Source organism: Hylaeus volcanicus, chromosome 2 (assembly GCF_026283585.1).
Source record: "Hylaeus volcanicus isolate JK05 chromosome 2, UHH_iyHylVolc1.0_haploid, whole genome shotgun sequence".
Lineage (NCBI taxonomy): Eukaryota > Metazoa > Arthropoda > Insecta > Hymenoptera > Colletidae > Hylaeus > Hylaeus volcanicus.
The window spans coordinates 12,202,745-12,228,356 of NC_071977.1; the positions used below are offsets into that span (position 1 = coordinate 12,202,745).

Here is a 25,612-nt window from a genome sequence, read left to right on the forward strand (position 1 = left end):
CCGGAAGTAACACGCGACACACGTCGACTACTCTAATCATTTACAGCCGTAAACAAACGATTATTTCAGACACAAAACACAAGTACTCTTTATCGATACATATACATGTCGAGGTCAAAAATAATGCACAAGTATAGGAGTATAGTACGTATTTAATTTTTTTAGTCGATATCGAGTGATCGAAATTCGTCAGACTTCCGGTGTATGAAAGTCTATTACGTATAGTAAATGTGCTGAAAAGATTTAGACTTTATACCTTAGACTTAGACGCAAATTAGGTTAAGTCTATGTTAAGTAATGTTAAGTCTAAATTTATACGATATATTATTTCAAGTAGCAATCAAAACTATAACAGTATTTGAGCAACTTTTAAAATATTTATCACAAACTTTAAATATTTAGACTTGTTACCAACGGTGTGATTGGACTGGATTAAGTTGGTGGCGTTATCTAGCGTCAAGATTATTTCGCCACAAACTTACAATAGGTTTTTTTGTCGTAGATGGCGTTAAACATATGTTTAATAATAGTTCCATTAGAAGTGATTTATAGATATAGTTCAAGTAATGAGCCGGTATTTTTATAGAGTTCCTAAGAAAGACTGACTAACATGCAATCACAAAACTACAGATTAAGTATGGAAATCAGAGTGCGCAATTTAGAGTACAAATGTATACCTAGAATATAGGACGTACAATGAAATATTTTTTATATAAATTTATCGATAGTAATAGTGAGTAAGAGAGTTAAATCCAAAATAAGGAATCTGCAATAGTTCAAATGGACGTTAGTTGTAGATATATACGATAAGGATGACTAGCAATAAGGAAACAAGGCTGTATACATCATAGTTGTAAGCCAGTAAACCTAGTTCCATTAGTTAATCGATAATATATTACCGTAAGAAGAATGTTACATTTTTATTTTTTAATGCAAGAGTAGAGAATCATTGATATTTGTACATGAGGCATAAATGAAATGTCGGTAAGTTTAGTGATGACACATTATTTACCCACAGACGGTGGCAGTGTCTCTACATTACTTCCGTTTATCGACCGGAAAATGAAAAGTTGTTTCATTGACTTTGGTTATCGATCGATCGACTAATACTATGCATTTACATTCGTGCTATTAATAATAATCATATTTTATTTGCTTTTTTAAATTAATTGTAACAATATTGCGGCTTAGGGATGAAAAAGAACAATGAAAATGAGATCTTTTTACCATACTTTATCTAAGTATTGGTATCATTTGTTCCGGCATAGTAGAAATAAATACAAATGAACAGTAGGTTTAGTATTAACATCCAACGTTCCATTTCCTCAATATTTCATTACATTTTCAAAATGATCTTTATAACAAATGACCATTTAGTTATCATATCTACTTAAATGTCGTTCATAATCATCTATTATCCACACAAAGACCAATATCGTACAAATTTATTTTTAATCGACTTCGAAAAGGAGAAGGTTACTTAATTTGACATGTATATTTATTTTTTTTTTTTAAGGTATGTTACTCGATTACGCCGAGGTGGCTTGACCAATCGGAATGAAACCTGTTGCATCTTGTAGAGAGCATGTCTTCGGGGTGGTCTCATTATCAAAAAATTTTGGGATTTCTCATTTTTTACCCGTTTTTTGTTTTGCAAAAAACCGAAAAATTTTGTATTGCTTCTTATTCCGAAAGGAATTGACCAATCGGATTGAATCTTCTTGCATCTGGTAAGGGCTTCGTTGCCTCTTAAAAGCTTAAAAAGACATTTGAGCTACTTCCATTTTTGACCACTTTATTGCACTTTTTATCGCAAAATTGTACTATTTCACGTATGTTCGACCTGAAATCGATGAAATCGATAAAACCCTTTACATTTTGCTGCCGGACTCGGTTTCGAGTTGATCACTTTTCAAAAATGATTTTTCTTATGCAATTTCCACACAACTATCCCCACTCCTTTTCCCTTCCTACTATCGAAGAGTTTAAGGGGGGAGGGTCAAGTAAAATTCAAAATTTTTACCCTTTTTTTTTGTTTAGAAAATTAGTTTATCATTTGGAGAATGTGCTCCGACCATTTTAGCTAAAACTTCGAAGTTTAAGTGTACCTACAGAGTCATTAAAGCGATGCACTCCGAACGGTACACGAAGGACTATTTGTACTTGACTATTTGTATTAATATTCATAAATATTCATTCATTTATGAATACTTTTACTTAAAAAAAAATTATATAGATTATCTAGATGCTACAAAATAACAAGTAATTAGTTGTAAATAAATATATATTACGCACTCTTCAAAAATAATTCGCGAAAAAGCGGTTGTTTACTTGACCCTCCCCCCTTAAACTACGGGTATTTCTTGTATACCTGATTAGTTCACCTCAGACAAGTAACGCGATAACATCGTCGACATTGTCGACATAGTAAACAATCGCCAAGTTTTTGCACAACGCTCGCGAAGGATGCGCGCGTCTTTTCGCCGGTCGGGAAAATCCCGCGCACACGATTGGTCCGCGCTTCGGCGTTAAGCTCCCTCACACCATCACGTGACCTTACCGCGTATATACGTCCTGGCGCTGGCGAGGTTCACCACTCACTCTTTCGAACCTTTGCGACGCGGTTCTCTTTTCGAATTCGCACGCTCGATTTTCCTCGATGGTCCGCCACCGTCACTGCTGTGCGATTAATTACGCAATCATTGTGTGCTGCCGATGTGCGTCGGCAGTTCACCTTGGATCAGCGATCCACAAGGATCTGAAAATGCGCGCGTAAAGTACAGCCACCTCGCAAGCAGGTTCGCGGTGTCCAAGGATGATTCATTTTCGACGATGTTCATAAACTAAGAGAGAAAAGACAACGCGGCCAAGTTTCGCGGGTCGCGCGATCCTTTTCGGGACGAGTTTCGAACTGTCGCCACCGACGGGGGATCATTTTTCACGCGTAGACAAAAGCAGCGTTCTGTGGTCTGCCAGTGACGCGGGAATGGGTTTGACAGACACGAGTTTCGAGGTACTTTTGACTTTGTGGTGGGTTCTCGTCGTGGGAGTTGTGTGGACCGAAGGGGTCCGCGGTCAGTGTCGCGGTGTCTTGCCGAGTCGCAGCATCGACGGTCTCACACGTTAATTGTTCCGGACGTGTTTCTTCGGTAAGTAGAACATATTATAGTCGGTGTAGAATGTATTCGTACACCGATCAATTTCCCATGAAACTTTTGTGTGAAATTGTAGTTTCTTAACTTCTTTAAAATCAATATTGTATGATGGTACTGCGACTTGAAATTCAAAATCTCCGCAGTCATTTTAATTATTAATCATTTTTAAGACGTTTCGATACTCTCGATTAAGTTACTTTGAACCGGGTGATATTTTCCTTGCGGATCGTGGCTTTCGATTCTCTGTAGTGAAAACTCGGAAACCATTAACAGTTGAACAAGTTAATGAATTGAAATTCATTACAAAATATGAATATAATGTCGAAATAATCGCAGGACGTATAAAAAGTCGTTAATCCGAATCGATATCCGAAGAAGAAAACGACGAAATGTAAAATAAACGTAAGTTCCGTTATCATCACATTCATACTTTGAACGTATTTTTAACAACTTTCCCATCGTTTCTCGGGAAAGTGACACCGACATTTTTTGTTCCTTGGGAGACACTCTAAAAGATCCTGCATGAATGTTTCATTTCCAGGCGATGCCAAAAATGGGCACTTCTTAACATCCTCCTTTGAAAACGTGATTTTTAGATAATTTTTGGAATTTTGTGGGGGGGGGGGGGATCGCAAGGTCCTTTATAATGAGTTCTTTTTTACATATTTCTACACGTTCTATGTATGTAAAAATAATACAGTGGATGTTCCCAAAAAACTTTTGTGTGAAATTGTAGTTTTTTAACTTCTTTTTTTTTATAATCATACTTTATGATACTTTATGATAATGATACTTTACATATTCTCGGAAATCTCTAAGATAAATATAGTTTAAACAACATTTACTAGTTAATATAATTTGTGAAATTAACAAAAAAATGCGAAAAGTGAGTAAAAGTATAGAAGCAATAAGTATTTGTACGATTCTTATGACGAATCATTTACAGTAGAGTTTGTAACGTAAACACATTAGTTTATTGCTCCGTACGAATTAGAAAACATCAAATTTCCAGTAAAGTACTTTTAAAATGGCTCTAATAGAGGAATGGAAGAAGATCCCACTTCTTATTAACTTCTAACTAATAATTTAGTTAATTTAATGCTTAGAAGAGTTACAATAATAACAAAATCAAAATGATATCCCACGAAGTATTAATTATTTATAAATTAATGTAAACTTCATGTTGTTTTTTAATGAAGTTTGGAAAATTTAACATTTGTTCGAATATTTATTGCTTCTATATTTCTATCGATTAATTGTTTTTTTCCTGTTAATTTCGCAACTTACATAAATAGCTATTTCTTTCGTAATCTATCTATTCTAGAGATTTCCGAGAATATGTAGAATGTCATTGTTTATAAAAATTAAGTTAATAAATTACAACTTTACATAGTTTTTTTGGAAATTGATCGGTGTACGAATACTTTCTACACCCACTGTATTATAGTGGAAAGCGTCAGGCTAACCAAAAAGTTTCTTTTCTTTTATTAGTAGACTGCGGATATATCATGTACCATATTATGTACCATAGTCACGAGTGCAAATATAGAAAAATATTGTAGAAGGATGTGTGCGAATGCAGATGTATATAAAATATAAAATATAAAATACGCGTTGCAACGTTTAGAAGACAAAACATACTTTGACTTAAGTTTCTGTTCTTCGTCTGTGTATATTAAAATATGAACTTGCATCCGCAGTCTATTTATTAGTGAGTAAGATTAGATTAGGGTGATCCTTGTTTCAATGATTTTTGAAGTCTATGTTACCTTGGAGATACATAAACAAAATTTCGGTAAAATTTGAGCTCTTAATTTTAATATTAACACGTGTCCCAAACCTTTGAAAGTTTTAATTATAATTTGTTCGATCGGTTACTTTTTTTTTTTATAACTACGGTAGAAATTGATGAAACGATTTGAAATTTGATAGGGTTACTACGTATAGTAATAGGAACAAGCTCTAAAAATGTCAAATTTTTATCTTAATTATTTACCTACTTAAAATATTTCAGTAATATTATTTTAAATGATTTAAATTTGATCTTATTTACTATTTTTTTTTTGTAAAAGTTCCATAAACAAAAGTTCTCCTTCGAATAATTAAAAACTTTGGTTAAAACTAGTTCAAAAGTTTTGGATCACTCTAATTATTTCAACGTATTTCTTTGTGAAAAACTCAACATTTCATAATAATAATTGATGATTTCATGAGTAAGAAACAAAAAACAACCTAAATTATATTTCTAATTACTAAAGAACGTATTTATGTTCATATTCTCAATCATATTTTGAACATAATGCATTTTCTGTTTTTATTTCACTTTTCCATATCTTTCACAAATTACATTATGCACATTTTACACATGAGTTTTTGGATCGTTTGAGATCTACTTTTAGAAAAGTAGCGTTTAGACTACATTTGATTTTTTTCTAAAATAAATTTGTTTATACTTTTCATTACGCGCTAGTTTTATACATTCACCAGTAGATGGTGTTTATCTTCACTAATGAAGAAATTGTTGAGGTATGATTAATATCAATGTTTTGCATTAGACAATTCTTCCCTTAGAAAAGTATAATTTTCATCTAGATAAAAATTTTAAATAGCGAGAAAATGGTAAAAAACTCTTAATTTATTATTCGTAGAATAACAATTAGAGTTTGAATTGTAAAATGACATATATCACGATGGATAAATGAAAATGTAACTGTTTAATTGAATAATAGATGACGAACAAGTCATTTTACATTACATTCGTCACTTAATATTCAAATCAAATTTTTGTCAATCTGTGGTCTCACTCAAACCCTTGCGAATTCTTGAAAAAATCGGGTATACACTTGAGAGAAAAACTTTCTATATATTTTATGTAGGGTTCCATGAGATCTACAACGAAAAAAAGTTTCAATCCGAAATATTCGTTATTAAGAGGGCTATAAATTTTTGAAGATTAGTCAACTTTTTATATTTTTTTTTCACCAAAATATTCTAAAAAGTAGACTCTTTCGATAGTTTGATATTTTAAAAAAAATCTCCATTAAAAGACGCGGTTTCCGTTTGGATCATTGAAATCCGTTTGCCCAATCGAGAGTTATGATTTTTTCAAATTTTAATAGAAAGTTTTGACCGAAATCAGGCACACAGTACAGGATACGTATCTATGTATATTCCACAGTAAATCCAATTTGATAACAGAGAAAACAAAATTGGTTAGATAAAAGTCGTACAGTATGAAAACGTCCATAAAATTGCGAACACAATTTTTATACAGCAGGTGGTGGAAAGATTTAAAGTGTGAGAAATATCGAAAAAATGTTAAAACGAAATTTAATAGTTTTTAACATTCTATAATACCATAACAAAGAATCTAAAAAATATCTATTTTTAATAATATTTCCCACACTTAAAATTTCTTATGGTTACAGAGATATTAGTAAGAATGTACGTACATAATCAGAATTCTTTCGAAGGGGTGTCTCCACCCTTAAAATCGTTTTAATGCCAAAATATAAAAGGGCATTGTGATTAGTAGACTGCGGATCTTTATGCATTTATAGGAAATTCGAATATGCAAGAAACTACGAAATGCAAACAATATGCAAGAATATAAAAAAGATTGAATGTAAAGTTTATGTTATAATATTTGCAGAATAAAATAAATTCCTATTTAGGTTCAATTTTTGTAGGGACGTTCGCGAAAATTTTATTTTGCAAAAAGATCCGCAGTCCAGTGATTAGCTTCCCATCGACTTTATTTCCTAAAAAATTCTAATTCTTCGAGGTGTATCAATCGTCAAACCTCCCTTGCAAGTTTACAAACCTAACTCAGACATAATCCGTTGCCAAATCTAGTCTTCCTTTACTACCAACGCGAATTCATTCTAAAGACCGCAGCGTGCAACTTTCAAAATTTGTATTCGCCAAGTTTTCCTCTCGACATCTCCCACAACGACCTAATCAGGGAACTGAAAATAAGAATTAAAAATTGTTGGAATGGATATTGGGTCAGCTCACCACCACTCAAATTATTTAAAATAAGAAAAGATGTCTTTAATAACAAATGCCCTGATATTACCGGCAGGAAGGATCTGGTTGTTATTACGCGACTTAGAATCGGCCACACAAATATGACCCATGTCTACAAAATTACTAAAAATCCACCTACGATCTGTAATTCCTGTAATGTTAAATTATCTATTGAACATGTATTACTTGACTGCCCAATGTTCCAATCTAAACGACTAGATTTCAAACTTCCGACAGATCTCGATGACTGTCTTAACAGTCTTAGAAATATCACTGCGACTCTTTCATTTTTAAAAAGTGTAGACTTATATAACAAAGTTTAACTATTGTATATGTGCGATTAATTTGTAATTAATTTGGAACTATGTGTTATACCGTGGTCGCTAATGACCTTGCTGTTTATGCGACCATTATAAATAAATAATTTAATAATAAGTTTTCCTCTCGACAAGGATTGTTCCAACAAAGGAAGTTCAGCAATCGATACACGCCGAAAAATCGGAATTTTACCAGAAATGTTTAGTAGTCTAAAATTCTAATAGAGCCCTAATCCAAACAGGTTAATTTTCATATTCCGAGCCACATTCGTGCGCCTCGTATCGGACCAGTGTACCACTGCCTCCGAAATGCGTCAATAACGCAGCCATCCTCATAAAAAAAAAATCCGCGGATCTCGATGGCAGCGTTTTTCGTCACACCTGTTCGGATAGTTCCATATCGACGTTTGGGAATAACCGCCGAATATCAATTAATCGGGTCGATCTATAGACAAGCGTGGATCAGTGCGTGTGACAGAAAACCCCTCGTCGAGAGTCAGAGTCCCCTCGAGACCGGCACCGCGGCCGCCTTTGAAATATACGCTGTTTGTCCACAACCCGTCATAGGGGCACAATGAGCCTCGCTCGGAGCTTAAGCGTTGTCGCTTGAAGGGCTATCGATAACTTGTCGTCGCCAAATTACTCACGCGACCGCGCCCGCGCTCGCACGCGTCTCGATACCCCCCCTCTTTTGCCCCCTTTTTCGTCACTGTCCGTCGCGTTCGATTTGCAAAATAATAATATAATAGATGAATTTTATTTATAAGGATCGCGAAGTCCAGTAACTTAACTACACACCTAACGCAATAGTATCACATTTATTCGTATTTCGCTTCATTCAACACGTTGGCTGCCAGGCTAAAACTTGTGAAAATTGCTATCCAAATTCGTATCCAATTCTGGGTGACGTGCCGACCAATACGTTAAACCTTGTGAAAATTGCTACAAAGTTCGAATCTAGTCTCGAGACTATCGAAGACAAGATAATTTAACATTTATCGTGGTATTTCATTTTTTAACGTCGCCAAATTCACGAATCTTTCTAGATTTATTTCTATTATTGCATCATCTTTGGAATCAATTTGTTTACATCCTTCGTGAAAAGTCCTGTCATCCAATTCTGGGTGACGTGCCGACCAATATGTTAAACCTGGCACGGGCCAACATACATGGCCGGATCTGGCCCGGGTAATAAATTCATACGGCCTGCGAACAATTTTTCAATACCTCCATTTAACTTCTAGTAATTAATCGAATAAATTCCCGGTACTTGTATATTTTTAAAAAAAGATTCCGTTATAAACCATTAAAACTTGTACTACTTATTACTTTTTTACTTATATTTTTTTTTCCATTCCGGCTCGGGAGCAAAAACAGTCGGCCATGCCCGTGTTAAACTATACAATATTTCGCTCTATGAAATTGTAACTACCCTGCTGTTAGGAATTATCAAATATTTAGTGTAAACACAATCAATATATACTGATGATATGTATACACAGTCAGTGTAAGAAGAATTCGTTCAGCAAGCAATTTAAAATAAACTGAATAAGAAAAGAAATAAGAGGTTAACATCAAAAGTAATAAATTTTAATTTACGTAAAATCTACTTTATAAATATGTAGGAATGTTGGCGAATTATTTCATCCCTTAAAATTTATGGATATAAAATAAATGTATGGAGTTTTATTTTAAATTGGTTCTTGTACGAATACTTATTACTAGACTGCGGATCTGTATGCATTTATAGGAAATTTGAATGTGCAAGAAACTACAAAATGCAAACGATATGCAAGAATATGAAAAAGATTGACAGTAATGTTCATGTTATAATATTTGCGGAATAAAATAAATTCCTATTTAGGTGCAATTTTTGTAGGCACGTTCGCCAAGATTTTATTTTGCATAAGGATCCGCAGTCTACTTATTACACAGACTGTATATTGAAAGTCAGGTATCTAAAATGTAGATGTAATAAATCCATGACTGTAAAGTTATAAAGAAGTATTAATTATAAATTTACAACTCTCCTGTCACTAAGGACCTGTAGCATCGTTAATCTGAAATCGTTAATCTGTTTTCGATGAAGTTGGTGATTGAGAATATTGAGATTAATTGATCGATTTGTTGCAGGAAAGCGAGACATGTCGTCGAGGGTGGTGAAGAATCCTCCGAAGCTGGACATCGGCGTCGATGGCAGGGAGACCTGGTCTGGCAAAGTCGACTTCCTCTTGTCTGTCATCGGATTCGCTGTTGACCTCGCCAATGTGTGGAGATTTCCTTATCTGTGCTACAAAAACGGCGGTGGTAAGTGAATTCAATGCTTCTAGCCAAAGTTTCCTATTATTCTTCAAAATATTATCACGATAGGGAAAGTCGTATTCAATATCATTTTTAATCCTTTGCGCTGTAGGCATTTTTCTATAGAATCAAATCTAGTCCATTTCTATAATAAATTTCTGTGAAACCAAAAACTCTACTTTGAAGAAAAACATCTACGAACGTACATGACTCGATGTATTATTATTTCAATTACTAATTAGTTGTGCTCTGATGTAAGTGAATTTGAAATTGTACATTCACCAAATCGCTTTTAAATTACATATGTCGCCCTAGAGGCGTTACCCGAGCGCAAAGGGTTAATATCACTCTTGATTCTTTCCCAAGTATAATTACGAATAGACCGTGGATTTTTATGCATTTATAAGAAATTCGAATGTGCAAAAAACTGCAAAATGCAGATACCATGCAATAATATAAAAAAAATATTCAAAGTAATGTTTATATTATGATTTAAATTCGCATTTGGGGTGAAGTGTTGTAGGTACGTTTGCAAAGATTTTATTTTGCATAAAGATCCGTAGTCTACTCATTATTATCTGCAAAACTGTGCAAAAATGTTAAATCTTAAAAATAATTGCACTCATGCAAAAAATTTCAGTACCATGAATCATACTGCATTCCTTATGCTATTTAATATGGATTACCTTGCGGATCGGATCATTTTCTACGAGTTTCATTTATCTGAACAAACATGACTCAATTTCCCGTCGTAACTAATTAACTTTTTTTATTCATATAGATCTCCTTTCATCCGTGTCTTCAAGTTTAACCTTTACGTCTATCAATTTTTTTGTCGTTTCGCGGTTTTCGATGGAGATCGCTTAACGTTCTAATCGGAAGAACGTGGAATAATTAAGGAAGAATTCAAGAACGCCAACGCTATGATACGTTTTCAACAGTTAAATCCAGTTGAAAACGTACCTATATCGTTTCCTAATCGCCGGCGATACGCATCGCGGTTGATTTATGAACGTTAGAAACTCGTTAAGGTGTAACTAGATTTCGCAACGGCTAAACTTGCTCAGCTTCAAATCTGCGAATTGACATTCTCGGAATTAAACGAACTAGGTAACCATCGGGCTAGCTTGTCCAATTTCAAACTTCATGGAGTAATTTAAAGAGGAGGACGATGTTAGATCATTTGAATCATTTCGAATCCTTGAAATATTTTCAGGGAATAAATAAATATTTTCGGTAGCCATTCAATTCATAATTAATAGATTAGATATATTAATCAGGAATAGTTAGTTAGACGTGTGAATTATACAGTGGGTGTAGAATGTATTCGTACGTCGATCAATTTCCTAAAAAACTTTTGTGACACTGTAGTTTATTAATTTTTTTTTTTTATAATCAATGATATTCTACATATTTTTGAAAATCTCTAGAATAGATGTAGTCCAAACAATAATTATTAGTTTATATAATTTGCGAAATTAACAAGAAAATACGAAAAATTGGCAGAAATATAGAAGCAATAAATATTCGTTTGGTTTTTATAACGAGCCATTTACAGTAGAATTTGTATTATAAACGCATCAGTTTATAGCTTCGTACGAATTAGAAACACCAAATTTACAGTATAGAAGTCTTAAAAAATGTTTTGATACAAGAGTGGAAGAAGATACCATCCTGAATAACATCAAATTTAGTTAATTTACCTAATGCCTAGAAGAGTTGCAGCAATTATAAAATCAAAATGATATCCCACGAAGTATTAATTACTTATAAATTAATGTAAACTTCATGTTTTTTTTTTAATGAAGTTTGGAAAATTTAACATTTGTTCGAATATTTATTGCTTCTTTTATACTGCATCTATTGTAAAGATTTGAAAGAATATATAGAATATCATTGTTTATTAAAAAGAAGTTAATAAATTACAATTGAATATAGTTTTTTTTTTAATTGACTAGTGTACGAATACTTACTACACCCACTGTACGTATAATTCATATTTAATGTATAATAACTGGAAATGAAGTAAAAAGATATAATTATATAACAGTAAACGCTAAAATGGGAAATGAATGATACATTAAATACATTAATCAGAAATATATTAAATAGTCAAAAGTATGAATTATAATCATGCATTTATATTTACACGTATACATATACTGTTATATGATTATACATATTAAAAAAAAAGGAAAACAAACAAGAAGCAATTTTGGGAGACTCATAAGTCCCGTCAGTTTTCTCATGGTACTGTATTAATTTAAACTTTTTGAAACCTATTGTGACTTTCAAGTCCACTTCCATGAAGTTCGTTTTTTAATTGTTGGTTGACAGCACAAGCTTTTCTTTCGGAAGCTTGTTAGAAACACATTCACTCCACGATCACCTTAAAATTAAATAACCACTTACTATCACAACATCTTCGGCCCTTAGCTATCCTATTCTCGTCTCCTTCTTAAGAGGAGAGTCTGGTCCAACTAATGTATTTTTCTAATACATATAATTTCCAGATATGATTAATTTTTGTTATTGAAACTTTTTTTTACATATAAAGAGAGGTTCAAAGAAGAAAATTTAACAGTGTAGATTTAATTTGAATGTATACATATATAGAGATAGTAGTCGGAACGAAAGGATTCGGTCAAAACGGTGGGATACGTGGAGCCTTGGGAAAACATCTGATACGTAAAATCAGAAAATCTTTTCCTTTAGTACGTACGTAAAATACGTATAAACCTCCATTTGCAAAAAAAATTGTTAACTGCAAAAATGGCGGCAAAAAACATGAAAATGAACGGTCGTTATTTTGCAATAACTTTATGCTATAATAATAATTCATTAAGAGTCGAGGTTCATTAGCATATAAACTTAATTACCTTAAATTTAAGTGTTGAATCACGTGAATCGGATAAAAATTCGATGAGCTATGTGTCCCACCGTTTTGACCGAATCCTTTCGTTGCGACTACTATATCTATACATTCAATTCTATACAATCTATATGTATACATTCAAATTAAATCTACACTGTCAAATTTTCTTCTTTGAACGTCCCTTTATATGTAAAAAAAGTTTCAATAACAAAAATTAATTATACCTGGAAATTATATGCATTAGAAAAATACATTAGCTGGACCAGACACCCCCCTTAACTCTTTCAATTTTCTCTCAATCATACTTGGCAATTCTTTCATATAACGCCATAATAAATTGCAACGATTACGTAATCCCACAAACCCTGATAAAAATCTCCCGAGTAATTTGCACAGCAAATCATTCCTCCTTAAACGTATCCGTAACTTGTCGCGCCTCGATTCTCGTTTCTTTTTTTATATCAATATCCTGATATTTTGGCACGCTGATGTCTCGTAACGTTGTTAAGCGTTATTTCGCTGCTGCAACGGCGAGATGTATCGAATAATGCACTCCTGCAGCCGAGTAATACGGCGTTAACCGGTCGGCTAATTGGCATTTACCTCGTGGAAAATGACCCCGAGATTTAGATTTCGCTCTCGGGGGTACTTATGTGCGAAAGCGTTCGCAGGACTCGTAATTGAACCAAATTAAAGCGAAGGAGTAATTTAAGAGTCGCGGAACCGTCTCGGAAGATTGCTACCCGTTCTGGAAGATTTAATTCTCGCTAAATTATCGTTAGCAATTTCACTAAACTGTATCATTTACTTTCCAATTTATTTGGTAACTTTATTCATAATGAATTTTCCATGATACGTGTTGATATGTTGGGGAAAAACAATATTTGTTTGTCGTGTGATTTGTATTAGGGATGAAGATTTAAACGAAAGTATGTTTTATTTTCTGATTGCTGTAAAATTTTATATGTAGTTTTGCATTTGTGCACATTATCTCAGATATACCAATATTTATGAATGCCATGGTATACGTGCAATCGATATCTACATTATTTTTTTAATGGAATGGAAAATCTTTTTCGCATGGAAAAAGTATTAGGGTAAAGTGGTAAAAAATCACCTTAATCGTGTAATGGAAACAGTTACAAAATGTTGAATAAAATACGTTAAATAAATGTGTAGAATATTTAAAATATCTCGTAAATGAATTATGTTTTCTCCATTTTACTCCAATACTTTTTTTTATGTAGAATGACGAAAGTATTCAGTCTATGCAGAAGAATATCCATTTCCATTTAAAAGAATAACAGATACACAAATCAAACCCAAACAAAAATGTATTTTACTCTGCAAATATTATAATACGAATGTTTTTTTTTTTAATTTATTTATTTAATGTCACATCAGGTTTTTAGCCATTAGCAACCACATTGCAATGCATTGTTATATTTTGTGTCTTATTACATTGTATTTCACATACATCACTTGGTTTTCTTCGATCTAACAATTTTAAGCTACCTAAGACTAATTACATATTAAATATCTTTAATTTATTTTGATCTTCCCAAGATAAGTTATTATTCCTTTTACATGTTTTCTTTCATTTAAACATTGTTTAATATCTACAGGAAGTTTTACTTAGGTTCTGATGTTTTCACCAATTGGACATTCCAGCAAAATATGTTTAATGGATAATTCTGAATTTGCAATTTTCACATAATACAAATGTTACTTTCAATATTATTTTGTATTATTGCATACTGTGCGCATTTGTAGTTTTTTGCACCCACAAATTTCCTATAAATGCATAAAAATCTGCAGTCTGTTACAGTATCATAGCTTGTCTGGCAACTTCCACGATCGGTAGTCGTATAAATATATAAATAGTCGAAGCAACTCCAATCGGACAGTTTGGAAAACAGCGAAGTCCAGCGTGTCTGGCAAACAATACTCGCAATGTGCTTTTCATTTGCCTCGAGCCCGAATTCAAAGCATCCTTCCCGGTCGCGTCGTGTAACTCCGCTCCCTTGTACAAACCTTCTAATAACGACTCCATCAAGTAGCACGCAACGACTTGGAAGACTACCCTCGTCGACGACGATGCTATTAACCGTTCTATCGAGTCTACCCGTAGGAATACGATTAGGGCCGACTATCAGCGATACGGGGCCTCCTCAAAAGCGGCTGCTAACTCAATTGAGAGGAGAGTAGGGCGCGCCATTAGTACCGGCAAGATCGGTCGCTAATTTCCAATTACCTTAATTAATTATAATTTCCCATTCGGGCCGGCCTTTGATCATGGACGCTCGCGACGCCTCTACCTGCTGCATGCCACCGTACGCGATCCCCGTTATGTTGCGTGATTTCGTCCGATGTTTCGCGCTTCTTCTTTGCCGAGATCCGTGAATATTTCACGACGCGTTGCCGCGTCCTACACAGATTTAGTTGACGTCGTTACAGAAACTGACCAGGTTTCATAGAAATAAGGGAAGGGGAAACAATTTGGTTTTTTTTTATTACATTTGGACTAATAGATTGTAGTTTATAGAATTCGTTTGTATTGCTTAGAGCTCTCTCTAAAGTCTTTGAGATATTAAAATTTCTCTATATCTAAACAAATCATTCATAGCCTGCTTCTTCTCGTGGACAAAGATTAATTTTCTTGTCGAGGGGGTAATACCCTTGTTTTATCCTGTTGTTCTCTCCGGATAAAGAACAAAAATACAATTTCATTCGTCAGAGCTCCAATCATTGGAATTAAATTTTTGTCGATGAACTATTAGGTGGACTGGAAAGTAATGTCGTTTCTTTTACGTTAAATTCAAACAAATTTTGTATGAATTTCTATTTTTAATTATTAGTTATATAATCGCTTCCGTTATCAATAGCCTTTTGCCATCTAGTGTGCAAATTGTCAATGCCAGATCGATAAAAATCAATGACCTGATGAATGATAAACAAGTATTTAAAATTGCAAAAACGACATTACTTTCCGGTTCACCTAATATTTAGTGAAATCTTGCTGGACTCTTATTATTTATCTGAAATATTGCCAAGCATCCAATTATATTTGGATAAGAGAATTTTCATTTAATAGAATGAGTGGTTAACATTTAATTCTACTTCGTACTCAAGACAAAGTGAAATAAAATGGTTTTATTTTGTATTATAGATAACTTCGTATATAAAATAGAAAATTAATAAACACCACAGACTATCTCAAAGACTGTAATCTCTAGAATAGTATATCGTTTCACTAACTAAATAGAAATTTAATTTAACAAGCAGTAGACCATTTAAAAATCCATAAAAAATAAAGCATTTTAAGAATCGTGTTAATAGTAATTCAGTAAAATCGAAGAAATAGGCAGGTTAAGGAATTGTCGTATCCCATGGACACTTCCACGTGTCAAACACAAAGCGTTAACGGTCAGAGCGTTATCCCGCGCTCAAAGGATGAAAATTGAGCGGAAATGTTATTTAAAACCGGACATTTGCCTGTGACATAGACAGGGAATCTCTTTATACGTTGGACGCGTGTGTGAATCGCAAGGCAAGCACAGAGAATAGGAATATCTTGATAAATTATTTAAAAAATCATGGCTCGCTATTATTAAAATACTAGTGATCTACAAGTGAAATTACTAAAACTTTAATTAAAGCAAGGTTCGTTAGCATATTTCGTAGCAACAGCGAAATAGGTGTATCGAGAATATTAGGATTTTTACGTTACTCAAATTTTCCAATTCTTTCACAATTTCTAGATTCTTAAAAAATATCCTACAGTTCATCTGAAATGAACAGATCAAGGAACCTACCACGGATATGCTGTCTTCTCCAATTGAAACGAGAATCCTCTCAAATACACTGCACATTCCTTCCCACGGTTCCATCCTTTTTCTTTCCGATAAATTCTCTCTCGTAACCACGGAGACGTAATCGCATTAAGAAAGAATATTCCCTTCTTCTCATGCTACCCTGTTGCCCAGATTACTTTTGCCCTTTCGATGACGAACAAATTCGATCAAAGTGCCCCTTAATATTTTTTTTTTATTCATTTATCTGTGAAAAACGAAGCAAATTTTTTACAATCATAATGTGTTATAGCTCGTGTAACGAAGAAACTCTATATTGTTTGTTAAGAATGCGTAAACATTATCATGACATTGATTATACCGAATAAATTAGACTGTGGATATTTATGCATTTATCAGAAGTGTAAATATACACAAATTTGGCAGACTATGTACAAATGCGTAAATATATAAAATTTTTTAAATAATATACACAATACAACATTTAGAAGATAAGACATACTTTAGTTTACCTTTGTTTTTCTGTGTATATTAAAATATGAATTTGCATAAATATTCCCAGTCCACTAATAAACGATCGAAAGAAAGAAAACTCGAATCCTCGAGGGAGCTCCTTGTACTTCTCGTCCATCTATCCGTCTATCCGTCTATCCTGTTTGATTTTTGGAAATTCACACTTGTTAGTCTTTCGGTATCACATTCCACCGATTGTTCGGCGAATCAGCTTCATCTGCTGAATCGCCATTTTAGCTCCACCTTGCCACATTTTCGAAAGTTCGCTATCGAATTACCCACCTAAAAGCACCTCGCTGTCGCTGGTGCCCTGGATATTCTGCAATTCAGTTATGCAGCTAACACGGTGATGCGAGTGGCTCGCACATCACTCTTTTTTCCTCCCTCTTAGCGCCACACCCTCGACGCGACACCAATGTCATCAAAGATGATAAGAATCTGAACGTTTCTCCGGATGACCGCAATTAAATTGAACGAACACGATTTTGTCGAGGACGTAGATCGAATTTTCACCACCCTTTCGTCCCTTTATATCGCTGTTTTTCCTTTCTGGGTGTTATCTCATACGGGGTGTTTCATTTAAGGGGGAAAGTTCATTAAAGGGGGAAGCCTATCTAGGACGTTATGGAAGAGTTTGAAACATTTTGGGATAATAAAAAGAGAAGCAAATATGCACCTTGGTTTAATAAATACAAGAGAATTTTAAGCAGAGAAGTTATTAGAGCCATTTCACGAATCAGAGCGAATCATTATACAGGGTGAGTCCGAGGAAACAAAACACCTAAATATCTCCGTTACAATACGTTGTACAAAAAAACTTCTTAGGACAAAGTTACACTATTTGAAGAGCCACATGTAACGGTGTAAGGGAAAAAATTTTCAAGGTCTTTTTTTTTTATAAAATTTCAAGGTCATCGATATTTTTTTAAATGAAATGATATATTTTCGTTAACGTAATGTTGTAGCTGACAAAATAACGAATTCATCCATGTACTACAATATGACCTACAAATGACCTTCAACCCAGAAAAATGGAATAAATAAAATTCAACGTGTTAGATTGGAAATCTTACGAAACATTAGAATTAGAAATCAGAGAGCAAGAACGTCTTCAGACTGATCAGCAGTTGTAAACAAGAATGTGTACAAACACATAGATAAAGGTATATCATAAATGTCTTCCTGTCAACGCCGAATGTGTTATTATGTTGTGTATTGCGATACATTTGAATGTATAGCGGCTCCAGTTAATATTAATTTGAATATTCAAAATATTTTGAACATTTTGCGTAACAGGAATTAAGCAAATGAATCTTACACGTTGAATTTTATTTATTCCAATTTTCTGGGTTGAAGGTCATTTGTAGGTCATATTGTAGTACATGGATGAATTTGTTATTCTGTCAGCTACAACATTACGTTAACGAAAATATATCATTCCGTTAAAAAAACATCGATGACCTTGAAATTTTATAAAAAAAAAGACCTTGACAATTTTTTCCCTTATACCGTTACATGTGGCTCTTCAAATAGTGTAACTTTGTCCTAAGAAGTTCTTTCGTACAACGAAATGTAACGGAGATATTTAGGTGTTCTGTTTCTTCGGACTCACCCTGTATTAGGTTGTCCCAAAAGTTTCTTTCGTGTTATTAATAAGTAATACATACACAATGTTTTATGTCTAATGTTACATTATTGAATTGTGTACGATTCATTTGACTCCATTACTGTTACAACATCAACATCCAAGAAATTAGATTGCCTATTTATATAAACACTACCGCACAAAATAATTTAGTGGAAATTACGAAAGAAACTTTTGGGACAACCTAATAATTTAAAAGAATCGTTAGCGCGTAAAAATATTTTAGAAAATGGAAGTTGTGATTGTGGTATGGGAGAAGAGACTATAAACCATGTGGTTTTTGAATGACCTTTGGACAATTTTCATAGACTAGAGTTCAGAGAAAAGCTGAAAAAGGAAATAGAAGACGTAGGAGAGGATGTATATAAGTTGATAATTCTGGATAAACCAAAGATATATAGAGCGATATATCATTTACAAAAGCGGTGAATTTAGAAATATGAGTAGAATGGAAGATGATTCACCTTTATGTTATTTTGATAAGATTCTTTATTTTTCTAATTTTCTTATATTATATATAGCTATGTAATTGATGTGTAGAGCTGGTAAATTGTAAACACGTATGTGTAAGATTTGGGATCTGCACAAGCAAGACCGGACCAAGAAAAATGTTAACAGTCCGACAGGACTATCACTCAAACAATGTTACAGGAAAAGTGTAAACGGTCCGTTAGGACCACACTATAAATAAAGATAATTGGATTGAATCGTTATGGAAGAGGTGCATATTTAAGAATTTTTTCTGGACAAACGGAAAATGTTCTGGTAATAAGTATTAGGGTATTCGAAAGAATGTTTCTTGGTGCATGTCTCGCAATTTTTCTATTTAAAAATATCTTAAATTAACAAAGTTACGCGGCGACTCCTAACTTGGTTATCGAAAAATTTTTAAATCAAGCATTTTTTTAATAATATAGTAAATTGTCCAAGCGCTATCGAGAGTATTTGGCAATTTTTTCAATTCATTCTACATAGAAATTGTGAAATGATATTATTTTAATTAAGCGAGAAGGACTAAATTTTGATTGATTTATGTTGACAGGTGCCTTTCTGGTCCCGTACTGCATAATGCTGGTGGTAGGTGGAATTCCTCTCTTTTATATGGAGCTCGCCCTAGGCCAATTCAATAGAAAGGGTGCGATCACCTGCTGGGGTCGTATAGTGCCACTTCTAAAGGGTAAGTAGACGTCAATTCACATTTCCTGAACTCCTAACCAGCATTAATTCAAATTACATGGTAAAGTTTTATTATTTCATAAATTACAATCAATTTCATGGTTTCCAAGGGCCTAGTTCGTGCATTCTTCATTTTTATAGTAACCGAAGTTCATAATTTTACGTATTCCTAATTTATTCACTTTTTAGTTTTTATCGATGATTTAAAAAAATTCCTAAAGCTTTGAGCTTTTCTAATTTCTTAATAATTATGAATGAATTAATTTTAAAGAGAGATTATCTAAAAAAGATTTGATCACACCTGAATTCTCTCAATTAAATGCAAGACATTTTTTATTCGCTCAAAGGAGCACTCAATTGTACTCTTTTGTTCAAATTGCAAGAAAAGAGGATTTCCTTTGACAGTTCAAAGTAAAATCTGATAACTTTTGTTTTATATTACGTGGAATCGCGTTTGACTTGGACATGGTAGCCCGTATCCCAACAACAGTAAGAGCACGTAATCATTGTCAGAGAGACAGAAATTCCTGTTTCAGTAATTTCTCGTTCTTTCGAAATGTATAAACAACCTCTTACCGTTTTAATATTACCTCGAATGGCTGCAGCAAAGTCCTGTGAAGATATTAAAGTAACGAGGGTGCAGGTGTCCTAAAAGGGGTCTTAAGATCTTGTTTTTTCAACAAGACAAAAATACAATGGAGTATATTCCTACTTAAGAATTCTTAAGGGTCAGGGTTTGATAAAAGTGACAGGTCCTTTCGATAAGAAAAGCAGGAGAAGGGAAGTTTGTTGGTATTACAGAATTTTTAATGGAAACCTTAACCTCTAAAAAAATTGTATAGAAAATTATTTAGTGCATTGAAAAACCGTAACAAATCGAGAATAAAGTAACTATCGAAACTCATTGTAGTATTTGAAAGAATGAAGCCCTTAAGGGAGGAGTCTGGTCCAGCTAATGTATTTTTCTAATGCATATAATTTCCAGATATAATTAATTTCTGTTATTGAAACTTTTTTTACGTATAAGGGGACGTTTAAAGAAGAAAATTTGACAGTGTAGACTTAATTTGAATGTATACATATATACATACATATATATATATGTAGATATAGTAGTTCCAAGGAAAGGATTCATCTGATAGGTAAAATCAGAAATTTTTTTTCTTTAGTAGGTACGTAAAATGCGTATGAACCTCCATTTGCAAAGAAAAATTGTTAATTGCAAAAATGGCGGCAAAAACATGAAACTGAACGATACATGTCGGCCGTTATTTTGCAATAACTTTATGCTATAATAATAATTCATTAAGAGTCGAGGTTCATTAGCATATAAACTTAACTACCTTCAATTTAAGCGTTGAATCAAGTGAATCGGATAAAAATTCGATGAGCTATGCGTCCTACCGTTTTGACCGAATCCTTTCCTTGCAACTACTTGTATATCTATATATGTATACATTCAAATTAAATCTACACTGTCAAATTTTCTTCTTTGAACGTCCCTTTATATGTAAAAAAAAATGTCAATAATAAAAATGAATTATATCTGGAAATTATATGGATTAGAAAAATACATTAGCTGGACCAGACTCCTCCTTAAAGGAGCAAGATTCCCTTTTAGATCCCTAAAAACCCTCTCAATTCGTGACTGCCTTAACGAAACACAAAAAATTTGGACAAATCATTGCTTGCAACATTCACCTTAGCCACAGGAAGCGTTGAAAGGTGTCAGAAAAAGTACAGAATGAATTTCCAAGTAATAACGTCGAATTTTTCCACTTGGTCGAATGTAGCAAATGACCTTGGACAATGGCAGTAACAGCACCACGAAAGATTTTTCTGAACGACTATCAGAAGAATTCTGAAAATGCTCCTAAAGCACTTTACCATCGTCTCTGGCAATGAAGGACGCATTAGGCACACCGAGTGTATTTTCTTTTATTCCACACTTTGGTGCTCTGTATGGTGTTTTATGTAACGCGTATAAATCCGGGGAAAATCCGAGGGTGGACGAGCACTCGAGGAGAGCCTCCATTTCCGTCGATTTCCTGCTTCATCGCAGCGATTTCAACTAGGGCAGCCGCGATGATCGATGTAAACGCAGAAGTCTCTTGTCTCCTACGTGCTTTTTCTTTTTGATCCGCATCGATGAACGACGTAATTGATTCGTCGTTGAAGCCGACCTTCCCCGCGGGATAATGGAATATTCTCTGGCTGCGGGAATTGGGATATAAAACACGTCCCCGGAGATTTTTAATCCTTTCGAGACGAATACCCCATTCGTAGAATCAGATATGTCGTTATCTGAAATTATTAGGTGTAGAAACTAATTCCGTGGCTTTGTCGTTTGTGCAATTTTAAATACTTGTTTATCACTCATCAGCTCATTGATGTTTATCGATATGGCGTTGAAAATTTGCACACTAAATGGCAAAAGGCTGTTGATAACGAAGGCGATTACATAATTGATTAAAAATTGAAATTTATTAAAAATTTGTTTGAATTTAATGTAAAAGAAACGACATTACTTTCCAGTCTACCTAATTATCATTTATAACTTCAGTTTAATACGTTCGCTGCTAGACTGAAACTTGTGACAAGTTCTACAGAGTGAAAATTTCGTCTGGAGGCTATTGGAGATTGGATAATTTAACACTTGTCGTAATATTTAATTCGTTAACCTTGGTAAATTCATGAATCTTACTTAAAATTATTTTTACTACCTCACCTTCAAAATTAATTTAATTAGCTCTTTAATGAAAAGTCTTGAACCTGGTACAGGATGCTGAGAATGAGGAATTTCTTTACGAATTTTTTAACAATAATGTGTTGAACGGATCTTTATGAAACATACATCGTCTTTTATTGGATATTTGATTATTTGGTGATGACCAGACTGCGCAACTTTATGCATTTATAGGAAATTCGAATATGCAAGAAACTACGAAATGCAAACAATACGCAAGAATATAAAAAAGATCGAAAGTAAAGTTCATGTTATAATATTTGTAGAATAAAATAAATTCCTATTCAGGTTCAACTTTTGTAGGCGCGTTCGCGAAGATTTTATTTTGCATAAAGATCCGCAGTCTAGTGATAACAAATGATTTTTTCCAATACAAAATTGTACGCGAAAAGTTATACAGGGTGTCCCAAAACTCGGGGAGGAGCCGGAAATGGGGGGTAGTTGAGACGATTCTGAACAACAATTTCCTTTGCAAAAATGTCGGATGGGGCTTCGTTAAGGAGATATTAAGCGAAAACTCCGACCAATCAGAGCGCGCGTAGACCGTTGGAGCGGCCGCGGTAGCGAAGGCTACGCGCTAGGTCGATGCTTCGATGCACGTCGAGTCACTTGTTCGCGTGCAAGCGCGGCCACCAGCGCGTAGCCTACGCTACCGCGGCCGCTCCAACGGTCTACGCGCGCTCTGATTGGTCGGAGTTTTCGCTTAATATCTCCTTAACGAAGCCCCATCCGACATTTTTGCAAAGGAAATTGTTGTTCAGAATCGTCTCAACTACCCCCCATTTCCGGCTCCTCCCCGAGTTTTGGGACACCCTGTATATACGAGCATGTTCGTAGACCCCAATTTTTGCCTTAAACCAAACAAAAATCCATTTAAAATTCGTCTCTCGAGGGGTTAATTACGCAGAATAAGAAATAGACGTAGATAGGTATTTAACAGTCTACTATTAAAACGAGACAAGTTGCAGAATGTATTTTTCGTGTTGAGAAAACAACACACCCAAAATGAAAATGTCGCAACCATTTTTAAATTATTTTACTTGTTTCGACTTCATTCTCTTCTATTTTTTCTTTTAACCAGGAATCGGATACGCCGTGGCTCTGATCGCATTCTACGTCGACTTTTACTACAACGTGATCATTGCGTGGGCGTTGAGATATTTCTTCGCTTCGTTCTCCAGCCTCTTACCATGGACCACCTGCGACAATCCGTGGAACACACCGCATTGTCGTGCATTCGATGCAAATGTTTCTTACACGTTCGACGATACATCTCCTGTCGAATCGTTCGATCAGAGGGACTCGAGCAACTCGTCCTCCATTGAAGATTACTTGGACAGGACCTCGAATCAAGGATACAATAATACGTGGTACACGAGTGCCGCGCAGGAATATTTCCAGTAAGTCTACTCTTCAGCCTTATTGTTGGATGGTGTTTTAATTCTACAATGTCCCATTGTTTCAAAAGGGAACTTGGATTTTTATAAAATTTCGTAGAGTCATAAGAAACTTTAAGAGGAATATCTGACAATTTTGTTTGCAACCCTTTGATACTTTAGGATGATATCCTTCAAAAATATATTTATTCTCAGATCTGGGTGAATTTTAATTGAAATGAAAGTAAGAATTAACTACTTGAAATAATTTATTTCGAACCGTTATTTTCGATACAGTTATTTTAAAGTACATATAATATCAATTCAGTTGAAATAATAGGTAATTCAAATAACGAATTATTTGTTTATTTCTTTACTTCAAATTTAACGAAAAGAAGGAAGATTTAATCCTCAGAATAATATGCAACAAGAAGAATTTATTTTGAGAAGAACGTCTGTCATATTTAGAAAGTCATTTAGTTTAGTCAGGCCACTTTTAATCCATTTATGTGGCAAAAGATTAATACACAAGTCATGATGAAAATAAAGGGGAAAGAAGTAATTATGCATGATGACCGATAACTCTGTTTAAAGTCGGGCCATTTTGGAACTTCACAAGAGTGAAGGCTTGCACGATCTTGGGGCAATTAAGTGGGACATAGCGTTATGCTTGCTGGTGGTCTACATCATCTGTTACTTCTCTTTGTGGAAGGGCATTTCTACCTCTGGCAAGGTGAGATCTACATATTTCACGCAAACTTTACTGTTTAAAACATTTTTTCATTTCAAGTTACCCGAATGTTATTTTATTTATTCTTCATTTCCAGTCGTGAGCTTAATCTATTAATCCTTTGCGCTCGAGTGGCGCCTCTAGGGCGACACATGTAATTTAAAAGTGATTTTATGAACGTACAATTTCAATTTTAATTATATCAGAATACAGCTAATTATTAATTGAAATAATAATACATTGAGTCGTGAATGTTCGTAGATGTTTCTTTTCGAAGTAGAGTTCTTGATATTACAGAAATTTATTCTAAAAATGGGCTGGATTTGATTTTATAGAAAAATGCCTAGAGCACAAAGGGTTAACACTTCGATCTTTTAATAATTCATGATTGTACCAACGAGGAGAAAATTAACTTTTTGTCACAGGTAGTTTGGTTCACAGCTTTGTTTCCTTATGCTGTTCTACTAATTTTACTTATACGAGGCGTTACGCTGCCAGGAAGTCTAGAAGGCATTCGATACTACCTGAACCCGAACTTTTCAGCCATCACGAAAGCGGAGGTAACCAAAGTTCCTTTCAATATCACTAGATTTTATTATTTTTTTACATATCCGTTAGTGAAACTTCCCATTCTTTTTACACTAGTTTAAATATATCAAAATTCTTCTTTAAATAATAATTTATATAAAATCATAAATGAGTTCATATTTAAAACATTCAAGGTAATATTAGAATAATATTTGAAGTGGAGAAAACAGATTCATATTCACTAGGCTAATATACAAGGAAATAATCAAAATAAAAATTTGAAATATCCAGGGCTTCTTCCTATACATTATAAGTAACAACTCTACAAAATTACAAATTATTTCATCAATTTCTGCCAGAGTTGTAAAAAAAAAAGTAACCGATTGCAACAAATCGCATCTATTTTCCT

At 33.9% G+C, this 25,612-nt stretch overlaps 1 protein-coding gene across 1 annotated transcript in view; it reads left to right on the forward strand.

Annotated features, from left to right (window-relative positions):
• Positions 1-2,617: 2,617 nt before the first annotated feature.
• The window catches only part of LOC128872936 (sodium-dependent dopamine transporter), a 34,510-nt gene continuing 11,515 nt past the window's right edge, over positions 2,618-25,612 (forward strand). Inside the window, exons 1-6 of the mRNA XM_054116128.1 lie at positions 2,618-3,149; positions 9,635-9,808; positions 19,690-19,824; positions 23,651-23,969; positions 24,540-24,678; positions 25,101-25,235. Coding sequence (XP_053972103.1) covers positions 9,646-9,808; positions 19,690-19,824; positions 23,651-23,969; positions 24,540-24,678; positions 25,101-25,235 — 891 coding nt within the window. The 5' untranslated portion in view covers positions 2,618-3,149; positions 9,635-9,645. The remainder of the gene's footprint in view (positions 3,150-9,634; positions 9,809-19,689; positions 19,825-23,650; positions 23,970-24,539; positions 24,679-25,100; positions 25,236-25,612) is intronic.